This window comes from Carassius gibelio, chromosome B23 (assembly GCF_023724105.1).
Source record: "Carassius gibelio isolate Cgi1373 ecotype wild population from Czech Republic chromosome B23, carGib1.2-hapl.c, whole genome shotgun sequence".
NCBI lineage: Eukaryota > Metazoa > Chordata > Actinopteri > Cypriniformes > Cyprinidae > Carassius > Carassius gibelio.
In genome coordinates, this window is record NC_068418.1 from 10,601,372 (window position 1) to 10,615,921 (window position 14,550).

Genomic DNA, 14,550 nt, shown 5'->3' on the forward strand with positions numbered 1-14,550 from the left:
ACTGCCAAGTCAAGTGTCAAATTATACAACTAAAGCCAACACTTACCACCATTATGGTGACATCAAATTAAACTATTACTTTGAAACAGACATCAACATCTAAACCTCTGCTTAAATCTTATTTAGAATGTTAGGGGATAATGTTCTAATAATGTTATTAATAAATATTTTTTGAATGTTTTTAGAGAACGTTATCCGATCTTTTGAGAGAATGTTCTGGGGACAAAAATAAAACTACCTGCTAAAAACATTGTTAGAACAATGGTAATGTTCTTAGAATATTTTTAGAACAAAAAAAAATTCTAGCTGGGTTTCTTGCCCTGAGTTTTTCGTCAGTCCATTCTAAGGTTGTGCATGAATCATCATGACAAAATGAATTATTAGACTACTGGTGTATCATAATAAGATATGCAGATGCACACATATACTGTACAGTATGTCTCAAATTATTAAGCACACTCAGCAGGGAATCATTGGCTTGTGAAGCATTTTAACAACCAACGCTTGCTAGCAACCATAGATACAGATTAGATACAGATGTCAAACCAAATGAAGCAGAAAACACAAAAGATCAACATGATTAGGCGAAAGTAGAATAAATATCTACGCTGCACCAAGTGTCTAGAGTGCTTAAAATATCTAATCAAGCTAGCATTAATGGCTAGTAGAATATTCTAGACTAGAATGGATACTGCATTTGGAGCACATGCAAAGCAGTACAGCAAAAAAAAAAAAGAAAAAAAAAGTAAAGAAAAGGAAACTAAAATCACCCAATGTTATGCATATTTTGTATATATTACAATAAATGTATGCTCTTCCTTTTTAAATCACTTTCAATCAATCTTATATACTTATCAATTTAACCATAATGTCACCCGAGTTTGAGCTAAGATTTCAGATGCTAAATGTCTTGTACACACAACTCCCAGCCACCCAGTTTTTTTTCTTCTTTTGAAGAGGACAGAATCCCATTCTGGCCCAATCTAACCTTTGGCAACAGCCCCACTTAAAAGGCTGCCACTACGATCATGGACAGAAGGAATTACAAGGTGTAAAGGTGTATTTACTTTGTTCTGTTGTGAACCAAATATAGGCTGTATCTCATTCAGATATTGTGTGTTTAGTGGTATTTTAAAGCCATTTTGTGATGTGCTGGGTACATTTTATTTAATTTTTTTTCATGAAAGGTGCTTTTTGTTATACACAAAATGAAAAAAGAAGTTCAATCTTGTGCACAAATTGAAGTAGCTTCAGTTAGTTTTAGGTCTAGAATTTTGTGAAGAAAATGCAGAACTGATTTTACTTTACCATTAACAAAAATCAACTGACTTTTCACTGTAAATAACTATTACAGTGACTATTCAACTGTACATAAAAATGTGAAATGTTTACAGAAAAAGACTGTAAAAACCCTACAGTAAAAATGATGTGTAATTTCGCTGTAAAATGTGTGGATTATGGTAAAAAATTGTAAAATGATATTTGCAAAAGTCCCTGCATAACACATCACAAATGATTGTGTTTTATTTAATTAATTTAGTTTCTTCACATTTTTGTTATCAGTAATATACATTAGGATGTTTTGTGTTGCATTTTGTTATTTTATTATAAGCCACGTTTCCACCGCTGGAACTTTACCCAGGAACTAGGGACTTTGGCCTGGTACTTGGTGTGTGGTTCCACCACAGGAACCAGGAACTAAATAAAGTTCCGGGTAAAAAAATGCCCCTCAGAAAGTCTCTGCAGACGAGGCGGTACTTTTTCAAAGTTCCGGAACTTTCGGGGGTGGGACTTGGGCGCTAAATATGCTGATTGGTTGAGTTCACGCAGCATTGTGATTTCAACCACCATTTATTTGGATAATTTTCAAAATATTACTTATTGTGTAATGAAATGTAATTTGTAAAGTATTTCTGGCAAGAATGTAGTTGTTTAAAACTCAAATCTGCGGTTTATTTATAAAGACAGCGCCTATTTAAAAATGTGTTTTGCCGATTTCGGAGACGGTGAGCTCCACGTGATCAGCGAGAGCTCAGTAATCATGTATCCACCGAGAGCAGCCTCACCTCGGCTAGTCCTTCTGACATTCGCCGCTGGCTCTGATGTTTCTTTAGTGGTTAAACATAAATAAAAAAAAATTAGTTTCGGGTACATATAAATATCTTTGCTCAGTATTCTATTGATCTATATGTCAAAATTAAAATAAAAAGCAATTGATATAATATTATGTTTCATTGTAATGGCTGTACCTATATATACACATTTCCCTGAACTAAGTACATTTCTGCTGCTATTATTATTTTTAAATGAAAAACGAAAGGAGGCAGTGGTATTTGATATCCTATTTCGTTTTATTGTAAATATACAGTGAGGAAAATAGCAGTAGCCAAGGCGAGATGTGACAGATGTTGTCAAGTACGCTGCGGTTTGCAGAATTACCGGATTTGCGTCGTCGCGGACATCACACTCCCTGGTCGAATGCACAAAGTCTGAACTACCGAGGATGCAAGTCTGAAATTTGCATACTTTGTATTGAGAAACAGACGCAGACCTACATCACCAGACTATTTTCCTAATCTTCCTGGTACTTTAGATTGCGGTGGAAACGCAGAAAGCAACAGGTCTGGGGGGAAAATAGTTATTGGGGAAAAAAGTTCCTGATAGAATTGTTCCGGATAATTTCAGTGGAAACGCAGCAATAGTTGCAGTCCTTACGTTTTGCCTCTTTATCGCCATCTCTGTTTGAAACCTGCATTTGCAGTTATTTCCAGAATTATCTCTACCTGATCCTGAAGAAAATTTAGCGTAGGAAACTATTTCACAAGATGCAAAATACTTACCAATAAGTACATATCACTGCAGTTTTCAGGAGAAATGAACATCGGAGGAAGTAAGACTGTAATGATATTGACTTATGATTACAGCTCCATATGTTTCGCTTTCTGGATGTAACAATTTTGCATGGTAGCTCAGACAGCACAGAATTGGACTGGATGTGGAATCCTTGGGTACGAATCCCATGAAAAACAAGACTCAAGAGAAAAGTGCTGTGATGAAGGATAGAAAAACAAACTGCAAACACTTTTTGAGTGCCAATCAGAGGACATTTCACATCAAATATGTTTTCATCATGAAATCAGGTTGAATTCGTCCATGCGGACGAATCTAATGTTTTGAGGTGTGTGTGTGGGCTGTCAGTTACCAAACTAGTATGGATATGGTCCTTCAAAATCACAGATTCTACATCTTGGAAGTATTATCCAAATAAGAAGTTTCATCTGTAAATTGTCATATGAACAAATAATTAACGTCTTTTGTAAGTATGTACAGTGTATCCTACATATCTTCAATCAGATGCACAATTCAAACTGCAATATAATCTATTTTAAGTTACTTCTATGTGTTTCATTACCATTATGCACTGATTAAGACTCTGTTCTCAAAATAAATTTAATTATTCTTATTTTTAATTTATTTTTAATTATTCTTATTCTTATAATTATTATTATTAAGTTTAATTATTCCAGCTGCTCTAAGAAAAGGTTACAAATGATGTCTCTTAAACTGACATCATATGTTATACTAAGAGTAAGACACCTAGAGAAAGGTCTCAGATCAGCCTCCCCCGATTCATTACAGGCACTGGACATTTGGACTGTGATCAATCTGGAAGCCACAGCAGGTTAGGTCCAGGTAATTGAGAGAAAACATTGATAACACATAAAGCTTAAGGACCTGCATGAGTTCCACCTTCACGCCACAGAAGCCAGAGCTGTTGTAAAGATCACACTGGGCCTGACAGCAGGAAACAGGCTCCTGAACTCAGACTCACATCCATCACAGGGCATCATTTCTGCAGATGAACTAGCTAGCTTCAAATAGATAAGCACCAAGCTCACATTGCCACCAGAGATCCAGCAGACATCACACATAGAAAACTGGTAATTGAGGCCCATGAAATAGCAGTTTCAGCATTGCTGTAAGATCTCAAAATGAATATAACGTGGATCATAATGTCTCACAATAATCAAAGAGCCTGGATGCTCAAAACTCTTATATGATTTCTAATTTTAGAGTTTAATCTGGAACTACACTACCATTCAAAAGTATGGGTCTCTAAGATGCTTTTAAAATATTTTTGAAAAAAGTATCTTATACTCACCATAGCTGCACCTATTGTCTACATAGTAATATTTAGAAATGTAAGTATAAAAAGTACAGTGTAGTTACATGCATTTTACCTCTTAATGTAGTTTGAGGCACAAAATGTTTTGAATCTGTTTAGAAAGTTGTAGAAATGCAGAAAAAATATGTTTAGCTTCCGTAGAGGGTTATTATCCAAGGGAAAGCGATTCCAAATCATATGGTCTTTTAACATAAGTGCAAATGCAGAGCAAATGCTTTATAATTCTCGAAATACAAACCCCAAGTTTATGGTTAATTTGAGTTATCATTAATGAGTCGTTTTTATGCGATATGGATCATCTGCCCTCTGCAGTGCTATTCCCAATATTAACTTCAACTACATTCAGAGTCCATGCATTTTCTGCTGTACCCACTTTAAAATACAAGTTCACAGAGGTATAATGAAAATCCATTAAATCCACAATAAATGATGTGGAAAAGACTAACCAAGCATCTCCGGTCTCAAGTATGAGTCTACAGACCCTTATACTTTCAAGTGCTTGAGTTTTTCAGAGGAGAAATTATTTAGACTCACAAGCGATGTGAAGACTAGCTTCTCTGCTCAGAATGGTCCCGAAAGAGTTGGAGGCCAGACATTGGTAAACACCAGCATCCTCTTCCTTATTGAGCTGGCTGATTTGAAGGTTTCCTCCTGAGATGCTGTATCGAGAGCCAGGTTGAGGGTAAATGAAGCTGTCGTTCATTTTCCACCTATGAGACACAGAGGGAAGTTAGCAGAGGGAATGGAGAGTTTGGAGTACTAGAAAATATTTGTCTCTTCATTCAAAGTAAAACATAGTGAGATTTGTTTGTTATTTGTAATATACTGTATATTGGACTTTTCACTTATAGAATACAAAATGAGACCTGAACTTTTAAACTAAAAGAAAACTACTAATAAAAAAAAAAAATATATATATATATATATTAAACTGAAATAAAATAACTAAGTTGAGGTTGAAGTATAAAACTAACAAAATAACCAAAACTTGAACAAAAAATGAAAACTGAAAATATAAAAATAAAAATGTATTACAATTATTAATATATATTATAATAGTGCGAATATAAACAATGCTAAAATAACACACTACCTCATGTTCAATTAAATATATGAGATGTTTTATATTTCTGTTGTTATACAATAAAGATGTTTGCAAGTTTTGCAACTCCATTACTAAAATATTGTGTGATTTTATAATTGTCTTGCCAATTTTCTTTTTTCTTTTTTTCTTTTTTATTATACTTTTCAAAATGAACATTATTCAAACATGAACAAAATACTAAATAAAATACAAATCATTTTGATCTTTTTAAAATAATACCAACATGCTGAGAATAGACATACAGTGCTAAAAGACAACAACACTAGCAACAGCAAAGGCTGTTTCGTAGAAAGACAGGACTTTTACAACAGATCAATGGCCCGGACCAGTCACCCCAAGACATCAGAAACCACAAAACCCCAGAGACGCCCATGAGCTCCATAAGCTACAAAAGCCTCATCTTTACGTCATCACACAGTTAATCAATACAGTCAGGTAACGTAATCACTGCCTCACCTCATTATTAAATCATAATCACTGAAAAAAAAAAAAAAAAAGAAGTCCTATCTGTCAATGTGGCATACAAATGAGAATAAATGAGTCTGCTGTGTGAATCCCACAGCAAATAAGGACCATTTTAATTGACAGACTGGACAAAAACAGAGAAGGGCACTATAGTGGCCATCTGGTTTTAATGTGGACAAAGACATGATTCACATCAATTACCTGTCTGATTATATGCACAATGGAAATCAATACAATGCACAAAAAACTGAAGATATCATGAAGACACGTTTCTCTCCCACACACTAAATGCCACGTCTACGACCTTTCAATATTGATAGAAATCTTTACCTTGCTGCACAAGTTAATGCAGGGGACTTGGGAGAGATATATTTGCATGAACAGCCCACTGTTTGCTCTGCCTGTCACTCAAATTCAATGACACTCTACAAAATAAAAAAATAAACTGGTTCACTGGAAGGGAATTCTTTCAGGGACTATATGCTGTAGACATACAGTATATTATTCTGAATTCATTATGTTTTTCAGTCTCTTGAGGAGGGCAAACAGTGTAGTTAGAAACATTCCACTCTTTACTCTTCCATTCAAATGCTGAAATACAAAAATATTCAGTTTTACAAATTTATCAGCTGAAAAGAATTATAAAATTCAAGGGCAGACTTTTTGAAAGTGTCTAGCTTTTTAACTTTTTCTTTATTAATCATTTTAGACAGATGTCAGAAATTTGAACTAGTGGAGAAAAATATTAATTTTAAATATTTTTCTGTTACGATAAAAATGTTTAAACTTGAAGAAATGCTTGTGAGGAGTTCGGAAAATAATTTAAGTTTTGCTTTATTTTTATATACACAAAGGTTGAAAAGTTTGGGCTTAGTAAGACAGTACATTTTTTAATGCTATAAAGAAGTCTCAAGGCTGCATTTATTTGATTGACAATACCGCAAAAAACAGTAATCTAATACTGTTTAATATTACTAGCATTTACAATAACTCCAGTCTTCAGTGTCACATGATCTTTCAGAAATCATTTTAATATACTTATTTGTTGCTCAAGATATTTCTTCTCATTATCAGTGTTCAAAACAGGAAATGGTTATTTGTTTTTTCTTTTTTTTTAGAAGTCTATGAAGAATATAAATTCCAAAGAACAATTTGCAATATAAGTCTTTTACAACATTAAATGTTTCTTACTGCCCCAAACATTTGAAAAGAAACAAAATATACAGGTTACATTTGTAGTCACTGAGGAGACTCTGACTCCATGTTTAACATCCAAAATGTTTTTTGATACATATATATACTGCAGTTAAAATAAAATGAAATTCAGTTAAATTCAGAGAGATCAGAAATCAAGCACAAGCACAAGAGGGAGTCAAAGAAAGAGTGCAACAGCTTTTCAAAGAGATATTAAATCCAATTAGATTTGGCATGGGTCTCCCACAAAAATAAATAAATAACTATAAGACTAGTTCAGTTTGGTTTTGACTCAAGATGAGTCAAATCAAGGACTGGAATGACAATATAAATGACTCTCAGTAATAGCAGCAATGGAGAGATTCACTCTTTGATAAATTAATGTGTCCTTGGCGGCTTGAAAAAGAGCTCCCTTCATTTTAGAAATACCCAACATGTGCTGAAAGCTCAAGAAAACTTCCAAGGTCCTTAAACTTGAACTCGAGCTTAGATTGAACAGGTTAATCAGGTGATATGGATTGTCTGTTTGTCTTTGCCACTGACAAAAATGATTAAATAAAGCTTGTATTGGCTTTTTGATACCAAAACCCACAGTACACTGGGATCTCACCTGTAGGACGGGGGCGGATGTCCCTGGGCTTCACAGCTGAAGGTGACCTCCCGGCTAGGCTCATTAAGATGGAGAGGGAATACAATACTTCCCGGCTGTTTGGTGAATACTGGCCTCAGAGGACCGCTGCCTTCTAAAGGTGAGGAGGAAAAGAACAGAAATACACTGTTAGTCAGTGCTAAGTTTAGCTTAGCACTCTTATTAGAGCAAAGCTGTTGTGAAAGGTATCCATCTGTTCACTGGATGAAAGCCTACCTGTCATTCAATAGCTCTCAAGTGGGTAGCGTAAATTTGGCGCAACCAAAGTATCCTTAAAAACACTTGAGATTATTGTTGGCAGGATTTTAGCTACGCTACACATTCCAGATGCTAATATCACAAACCCCAAAAGAGCACACATATGTTAAAATACTAAACGTTTGAGCTTAGATATTGTTCTGAGAAAGTGAATTTCTTTACATAGGCTAGCTTACTGTGTACTGCTACTATGTTATGCTATGTTTGCAAATTATAAATCTAGTCAGAGAAAAACAAGAGCTTATTAAATTTTCAAGAAACACATGGTGACCCACTAAGCTTGCTAATGTGATTACCTCATACCAAAGACACCAACTTGCAGGAAAGTAGTTTAATTGTGTGTATCGTCTAAACACTTAAAAGCTTAAAAATTGCGTGGTTTATTATTCTCCGTAATTACATGTTGATAGTTAGTGCAAACCACTTATCCTGTCTTATTAAGCACAAATGGCCTTCAGCAAAATGAGGCATCTGCCCAACAATGAGCAGGACAGAGAGTTTTTATGCGAGAGTGAATGCAATTTGCATAATCTAAAACTCATTGTGTGCCGATTAACACAGCATAGAGCCAAATGTTACTGCAATATGTCCAAAACACCAAAAAACATCTGCATGGTTTGTGTTTTGTTTTAAAAAACTGTGATGAGCAGAATTTTGGGGTATTCAGATAAAACTACTCTGCATGTCTTTCTGTATCTGCCGTTTGACTTTCATGACCTTTCAAACATGTTATGCAAAGAAATTAGTTAATTTGGTTTTTCATGCTATTAAAACAACCAGTGTGGTTTTGATTTTCTAGTGTGTAAACAGCAATAAACTAATGTATAAACAGTCCTGAGCTTTTGTCTGTATAGCCAGAATATGACATGATGTTTCCCCAAACACCTTTTTGTATTTTACTGTATGTATTTAATTAAAACATTAATAAATATTTTTTATAATAATTTTATCAATAATATATTAATACATTTTATGTATTAATCATTACAGCAAGAGCAATAATTAAGAATAATCCTTTTTGTCAAATATTCACTTTTGCAGTGTAAAGGTAGCAATTACTGTACATTTAAAGGACTCTTTTAAAGAGGAAACCATCCCCTTGAGAAATTAGTTCATGTTAAGCACACACTGCTGGTTGTTTATTAACCTTGTGCAGATATCAAGTTCGAGAGTGGTGCAAACTGAATTAATTCATCTGAAAATTCGTAACTAATAGTTTTTTTTTTTCATTCCATAAACTCATAATTGGTCTACCTAGTGTTCAATTAGCATCTCACTAGTGCAGGAGAGGTGGGGTTCATTGTGATTCTGGGTGATAATAGAGCACAGAAGAGCTCTCAGCGGAGGTGTTTGAAATCTATTGAACGGGGAATACGCTGCACCAGGGCTAATTTCAATCTCACTGTCAACAAGGGCTTTAACTCTTAAATGCCACAGGAAACATGAGAAGGTGAAAAGACGTGAGTGAGAGCAAATGATTAAGTAATACTTCACAACCATAATATTGACTCGGATTTCCCATTAGCTACCACAGTGCTTTCCATTGTCTGCATCATCCCCTGGAACGCCACTCACTCAACAGTTAGCACAAGCTTTTTTTCATTGATCAGTGATGATATATATATATATATATATATATATATATATATATATATATATATATATAATTAAAACATTAAAAGATCACATTAAATCGATTGTGCATAATTAAGTCATTTCATGACGCCGTAACTTCCCACCTCCACACTACTTTTTACACTGAAGATGGGATTACTATATATATATATATATATATATATATCGTGTTCCACGTGTATCTGCCAAAAACTTCTTATGCAATCTTATGATGCATATGGACATGAAAATCAGTCTGATGAGATTTTTTCAAAGTCTAAAACACACATTAATTATCAAGAGACTCACCCATGCCACGCTAAACAAAGAGCACTCTCATAATCGAGGCTCTGGAACACGTCAAATGGGGGCGTCAGTATTGACACTGCACTAAAAAATCTGTCTGTATCCGAGCAAGCTGTTCAAAGTCAACATGAGCAATTGTCCACAGAACGGTTAAATGAGATATCTGTACCCAAAATTTGGTACAAAAAGACATGACGTGTATGTAAATAAAGACAGGGGCGAGAAAGATTTCAAAACTTCAGGTTGAGCTCTGAGCTGATGCAAACCGGAGAAATGCAGCCCGAGAGTGAATTTCTATCATGCAAGGAATTAATGCCACAATTAAAGTTCATATTTTTGCCAGAGGACCAGAGGACAGAACTGTCTATTTCAAAAACACCATGTAATTACAAGCTTTGGTAATGCTGCAAATATTACAAGACGTTATTAAAATATTGATGGGGAGTAATCTGAAACCGCGTCGTCGCCTGCGGGTTTGACGATATCTTGTGAGGATTCTGCTGAGGGCTTTACTGGTGCTGTGATTTCTGACAACAGACCACAGCTGTCCAAAGAGACACACAGTCGCTGGCTGAGAAATTATCTATCCCTGTTCAGCACATAATACTAACAAGAGGTTTACAACACAAAAGCCCACCTTGGTGGAAAGGGAGGTCATTATGAAGGAAGTTGGAGAAAGCAGGTCTCCCTCTCTTTCTCTCAACCTGAGGGGAGAATTTATATGGCAGCGAAGCCCCCCAGAGCAGCACCGGAGCTGGAGGGAAAAGCCAAGGAGCAATTTGGAGGCCCAAATAAAAACTAATCTCAAATTCAATACCATCTGACAAGCCGATGAATTCGGCCAGCTTACCTCAGCATGAATATCCAGCCACAGACAGAGCGCACAGGGCGAGGGAGGGAGGGAAGGGGTTTAGACGTTGGTGTGCCCTCCAATCCATTTGTTTCTGATTCAAGGGTTTTATTCATCAAATGAAAAAGCCAATCTTGGTAAGTTAAAATACACACCTGCACTTACCCACACAAACAAATACACACACACACACACAATGAGCCCTGAAGATCTGAGAGCCGTGAATTTAAGGAGTTTAGCGTGGCATATTCAGTTGCTGATAAACTGCAATGGATCAATTATGCTGTCTATTTATGTGTATTTAAAAGTGTATTTAAGAATTTGGTCTTTGTCTTGTCCCTGAAAGACAAACAGTGTATACATTCTGTCATTTAATGTATTGTTTAAAGACAAACCCATGTTAAAAAAAAAGTGTGCTTCACTGTACTGACTGTGTGCAGTTGTAGTGTTCTTCAAATCTTAAAGTATTTTTTTTTATGTACATAGATAATATATGAATTAAACAAAAGGCCTGTTAAGTGTGTTTAGAGTTCCTGAAGGATACTTTATTAAAGGGGGGGGGGGGGGGTGAAATGCTCGTTTTCACTCAATATCCTGTTAATCTTGAGTACCTATAGAGTAGTACTGCATCCTTCATAACTCCAAAAAGTCTTTAGTTTTATTATATTCATAAGAGAAAGATAGTCTGTACCGATTTTTCCCGGAAAAACACGAGTGGCTGGAGGCGTGACGTGTGGGCGGAGCTAAAGAATCACGAGCACCAGTAGGCTTTTGCGTTGAGAGCGTTTGGAAGCTGTGACATTACCGTGAGGAAAAAAACATCATCCAAAACAAACCATGGCTAACAGTCAGATTCAGCGTATATCTATGATCCAGAATCAGATCCAGAGGCTGAAATTTAACAAGAGCAGCATCAGCAAAGGCGTCTCTGTGTGGTATGTACTGAAACTGTATTTATTTGCTTAGCGGTTTTGGAAAATGACTAAGTTCAACTTTATGTCGTCTTTTGTTTTTTTTTTGTTTTTTTTTTAAGCTGTACATGTGGAAAGTGCAGTTTGATGACAACATCGCATGTTGTTTACTTGATGTGCTTACGCGCTGATAGCTAAGTTAACAACACAGAGATATTTGAAGCAGTATTACTCACCGCCTGCGGTTCCAACACACGATCGTGACCCTTTTTCGTTGGGATTGCATCATCCTTAAGAAATAAACGATGTGCAAATCCAGCGTCAAACTGGGCCTTGTTTGTAAAACAAGCATCTTCAAAATGCAGGGAACAAACACAAACACTTGCACAACTCTGTCGATGCTCTGTAAAAATAAACTCCATCCACTGGTCCCTTAATGCTGTTTTTTTTTTGGTAATCTGTGCAGGGTTGTCTTGCCCTGGCAACCAAAAACACACTTCTTTTGTGACATTTCGCTCTCGGTCTTCCGGGAGAAGTGCCCTTAGGACCCATATAAGGAAATTCCGCTCCATCTAACGTCACACAGAGCCATACTCGAAAAAAACTTCCGAAACTTGTGACAAACCGGAAGGAGTATTTTTGGAACAGAAATACTCCTTCAAACGTACAACTTAATTTTTGAAACTTTGTCCATGTTTAGCATGGGAATCCAACTCTTTAACAGTGTAAAAAACTCAGTATGCATGAAATAGCATTTAACCCCCCCCTTTAAGTTTACTTTTAAAAAGCGTGCTTTGTAATAATGCAAAATTAAGTTTAATTGTAATGTAAATTTTTAATCTGTTTTAATATTCTTTTGATGTTCTTTAAAGAATTACACTTATTTCGATGTATTGACTAGCATACTAAATATAACAATTCATAAACTGCAGTGAGCTATTTGACATTACATTTAAAGTTAATCATTTTAACTTTAACATTACAAATGTATTGTTACTGTACAAATATAAATGTAAATGCATGACATACAAGTTTAGACAGAAAAGATTTAAAGTATATTTTAGTTTACCATAAATGTTGGTCAGTACATTCAGCATTACACTAATGTTTCAAAGATAATAGAAATAGTTTTGAGATTTCATAAATGAATGCATTTATTCCCAAAACCTACGTAAGGGAAAGCACTCTAATTTTGTATGATTGCATTTAATATAATTTTCAAATTTTTAATTGAACTGAACTAACTTGCATTTAAGTGTCTGAAACATTAATTCTGTATATTTTTTTCGAAGTACTTTTTTTATTTTTTTTATAAGTATACGTTATAAACGAATGTTACAGTGTACGTTTATCTTATGGTCCAATGTTACCAGTGTCTTCCTCTTCAATATGAAAATGAATAAGAGGGAATAAGCTTACCAAAATGGTAAAAATCATACAGCATCTAATTCAGCTTGGCAGCTGGAGAGAAACTAACCGTATGTTTTGCATTTAAAAAGAATTAATCAGGACTAAGGATATGTTAGGGGCTTTTCTCTGATTGTGCTGTTTGCGTTTTGTGCCTCTACTCCTCAATCAAAGCACATTTAATCAAGCACAATTATATCCTTATGTACATTATGTTCTACATCAGTTACAATTACCTGACGCCATATGCTCAAAAGATAGAAATGAATGCAAACTCTTTAACTGGTGTAATTGCTCACAGGTTTTTAGTCAAGTTTTGAAGAGACAAAGCAAATGAATGCAGTTAGCGGCCATTTAGCATGTCTATTTTCACATCTAGATGTAATTTTTTGAATTTCAAGAGTGTATCAATTAAATCACACAGGTATCCAGTAATAATTTCTAGTGGGTTTGCTGTTAATGTAATTAGTGATGAATATCATTACCATTTCACAGTGCTGTAAGATTTAGCAGTATCATTTATAAAACATTAACGGTTATTTTGTAACCATGAACACCACTGGTAGAAGTCTCACTGAATAGACATAATAATAAAAAACTGACACATTTAATGCAAAGAAAATCAGTATTCAATACTCAGTAGAGCATACTTTAAATACTTGTATATTCTCTCACTCCACAGTATATACAAGGGATGGTACGATTCACCGATTCGCATCGGTGCATCGGCATAAAAGTTAATGATGTGATGCATCGATTTAAAAAAGTGTGCATCGGTTACAAGTATAGCGATGCATTGTTTCTAACATACTGTATTTGCAATGGTAAAAAAATATTTATTTATATATATTTATAGTAGATGCGTTATTATTATTTGGAATGTGAACAATAATTTTTTACCAATATTTTATACGTCGATTTATTTCCCCTCTCTACACTGTTTCTCAAGCGCATTCTCTCGTCACCACCATTGCTACATGAATATGATGTATCACAGCACTACGGAGACAGAGGCATTAGAAGTCAGAAGGCACTTAAATTAATTTATGATTTGCTGTCTGTCTGTACCAAAAAAAAAAAAAAGCCAATTTTTCTGTACCATACTGAAATGCATAGCATCATTTTTTTTTTCATTGCATCATATTGCATTGAATCACATTGTGTTGAATCAAAAATGAAATCAGATTTCACTAGATCATCATAGGGGTGAATCGTATTGCATCACATCGGTAGATGCTTCATATGTTCTTTAATGCATTTTATCGTTGTCTATGCATTGAGATATGTGTTGCATCAGCCTCAGTTATGGCGATGCACATCCCTAGTATAAACTACTTATTGTTAAAATAAGAAAAACTGAGGCTGGTTGTCACAGCTGAAGCTCAGTAACAAAAGGGTTTTCAATCAAACATCCAATTACATAAATGCATGTTTTCTCTAGCATGGGGTATGTTTTTCAAACCTAGTTCAAAGCTCCAGTGTTCTAATATTTATGCCTCAGCTGTTGTGTAAGCACAATAAAACCACAGTCACAGTCACAAGTCAACTATAAAACGCAAGTCAATTTATACTGCTAGATGTTATTTGTGTTTTATATGCAATATA

At 35.0% G+C, this 14,550-nt stretch overlaps 1 protein-coding gene across 1 annotated transcript in view; it reads right to left on the reverse strand.

The window, feature by feature from the left end:
• The window catches only part of cntn3a.1 (contactin 3a, tandem duplicate 1), an 82,557-nt gene that overhangs the window by 59,921 nt on the left and 8,086 nt on the right, over positions 1 to 14,550 (reverse strand). Inside the window, exons 3-4 of the mRNA XM_052594266.1 lie at positions 7,561 to 7,693; positions 4,721 to 4,896 (exon numbers count right to left, since the gene is read on the reverse strand). Coding sequence (XP_052450226.1) covers positions 4,721 to 4,896; positions 7,561 to 7,693 — 309 coding nt within the window. The remainder of the gene's footprint in view (positions 1 to 4,720; positions 4,897 to 7,560; positions 7,694 to 14,550) is intronic.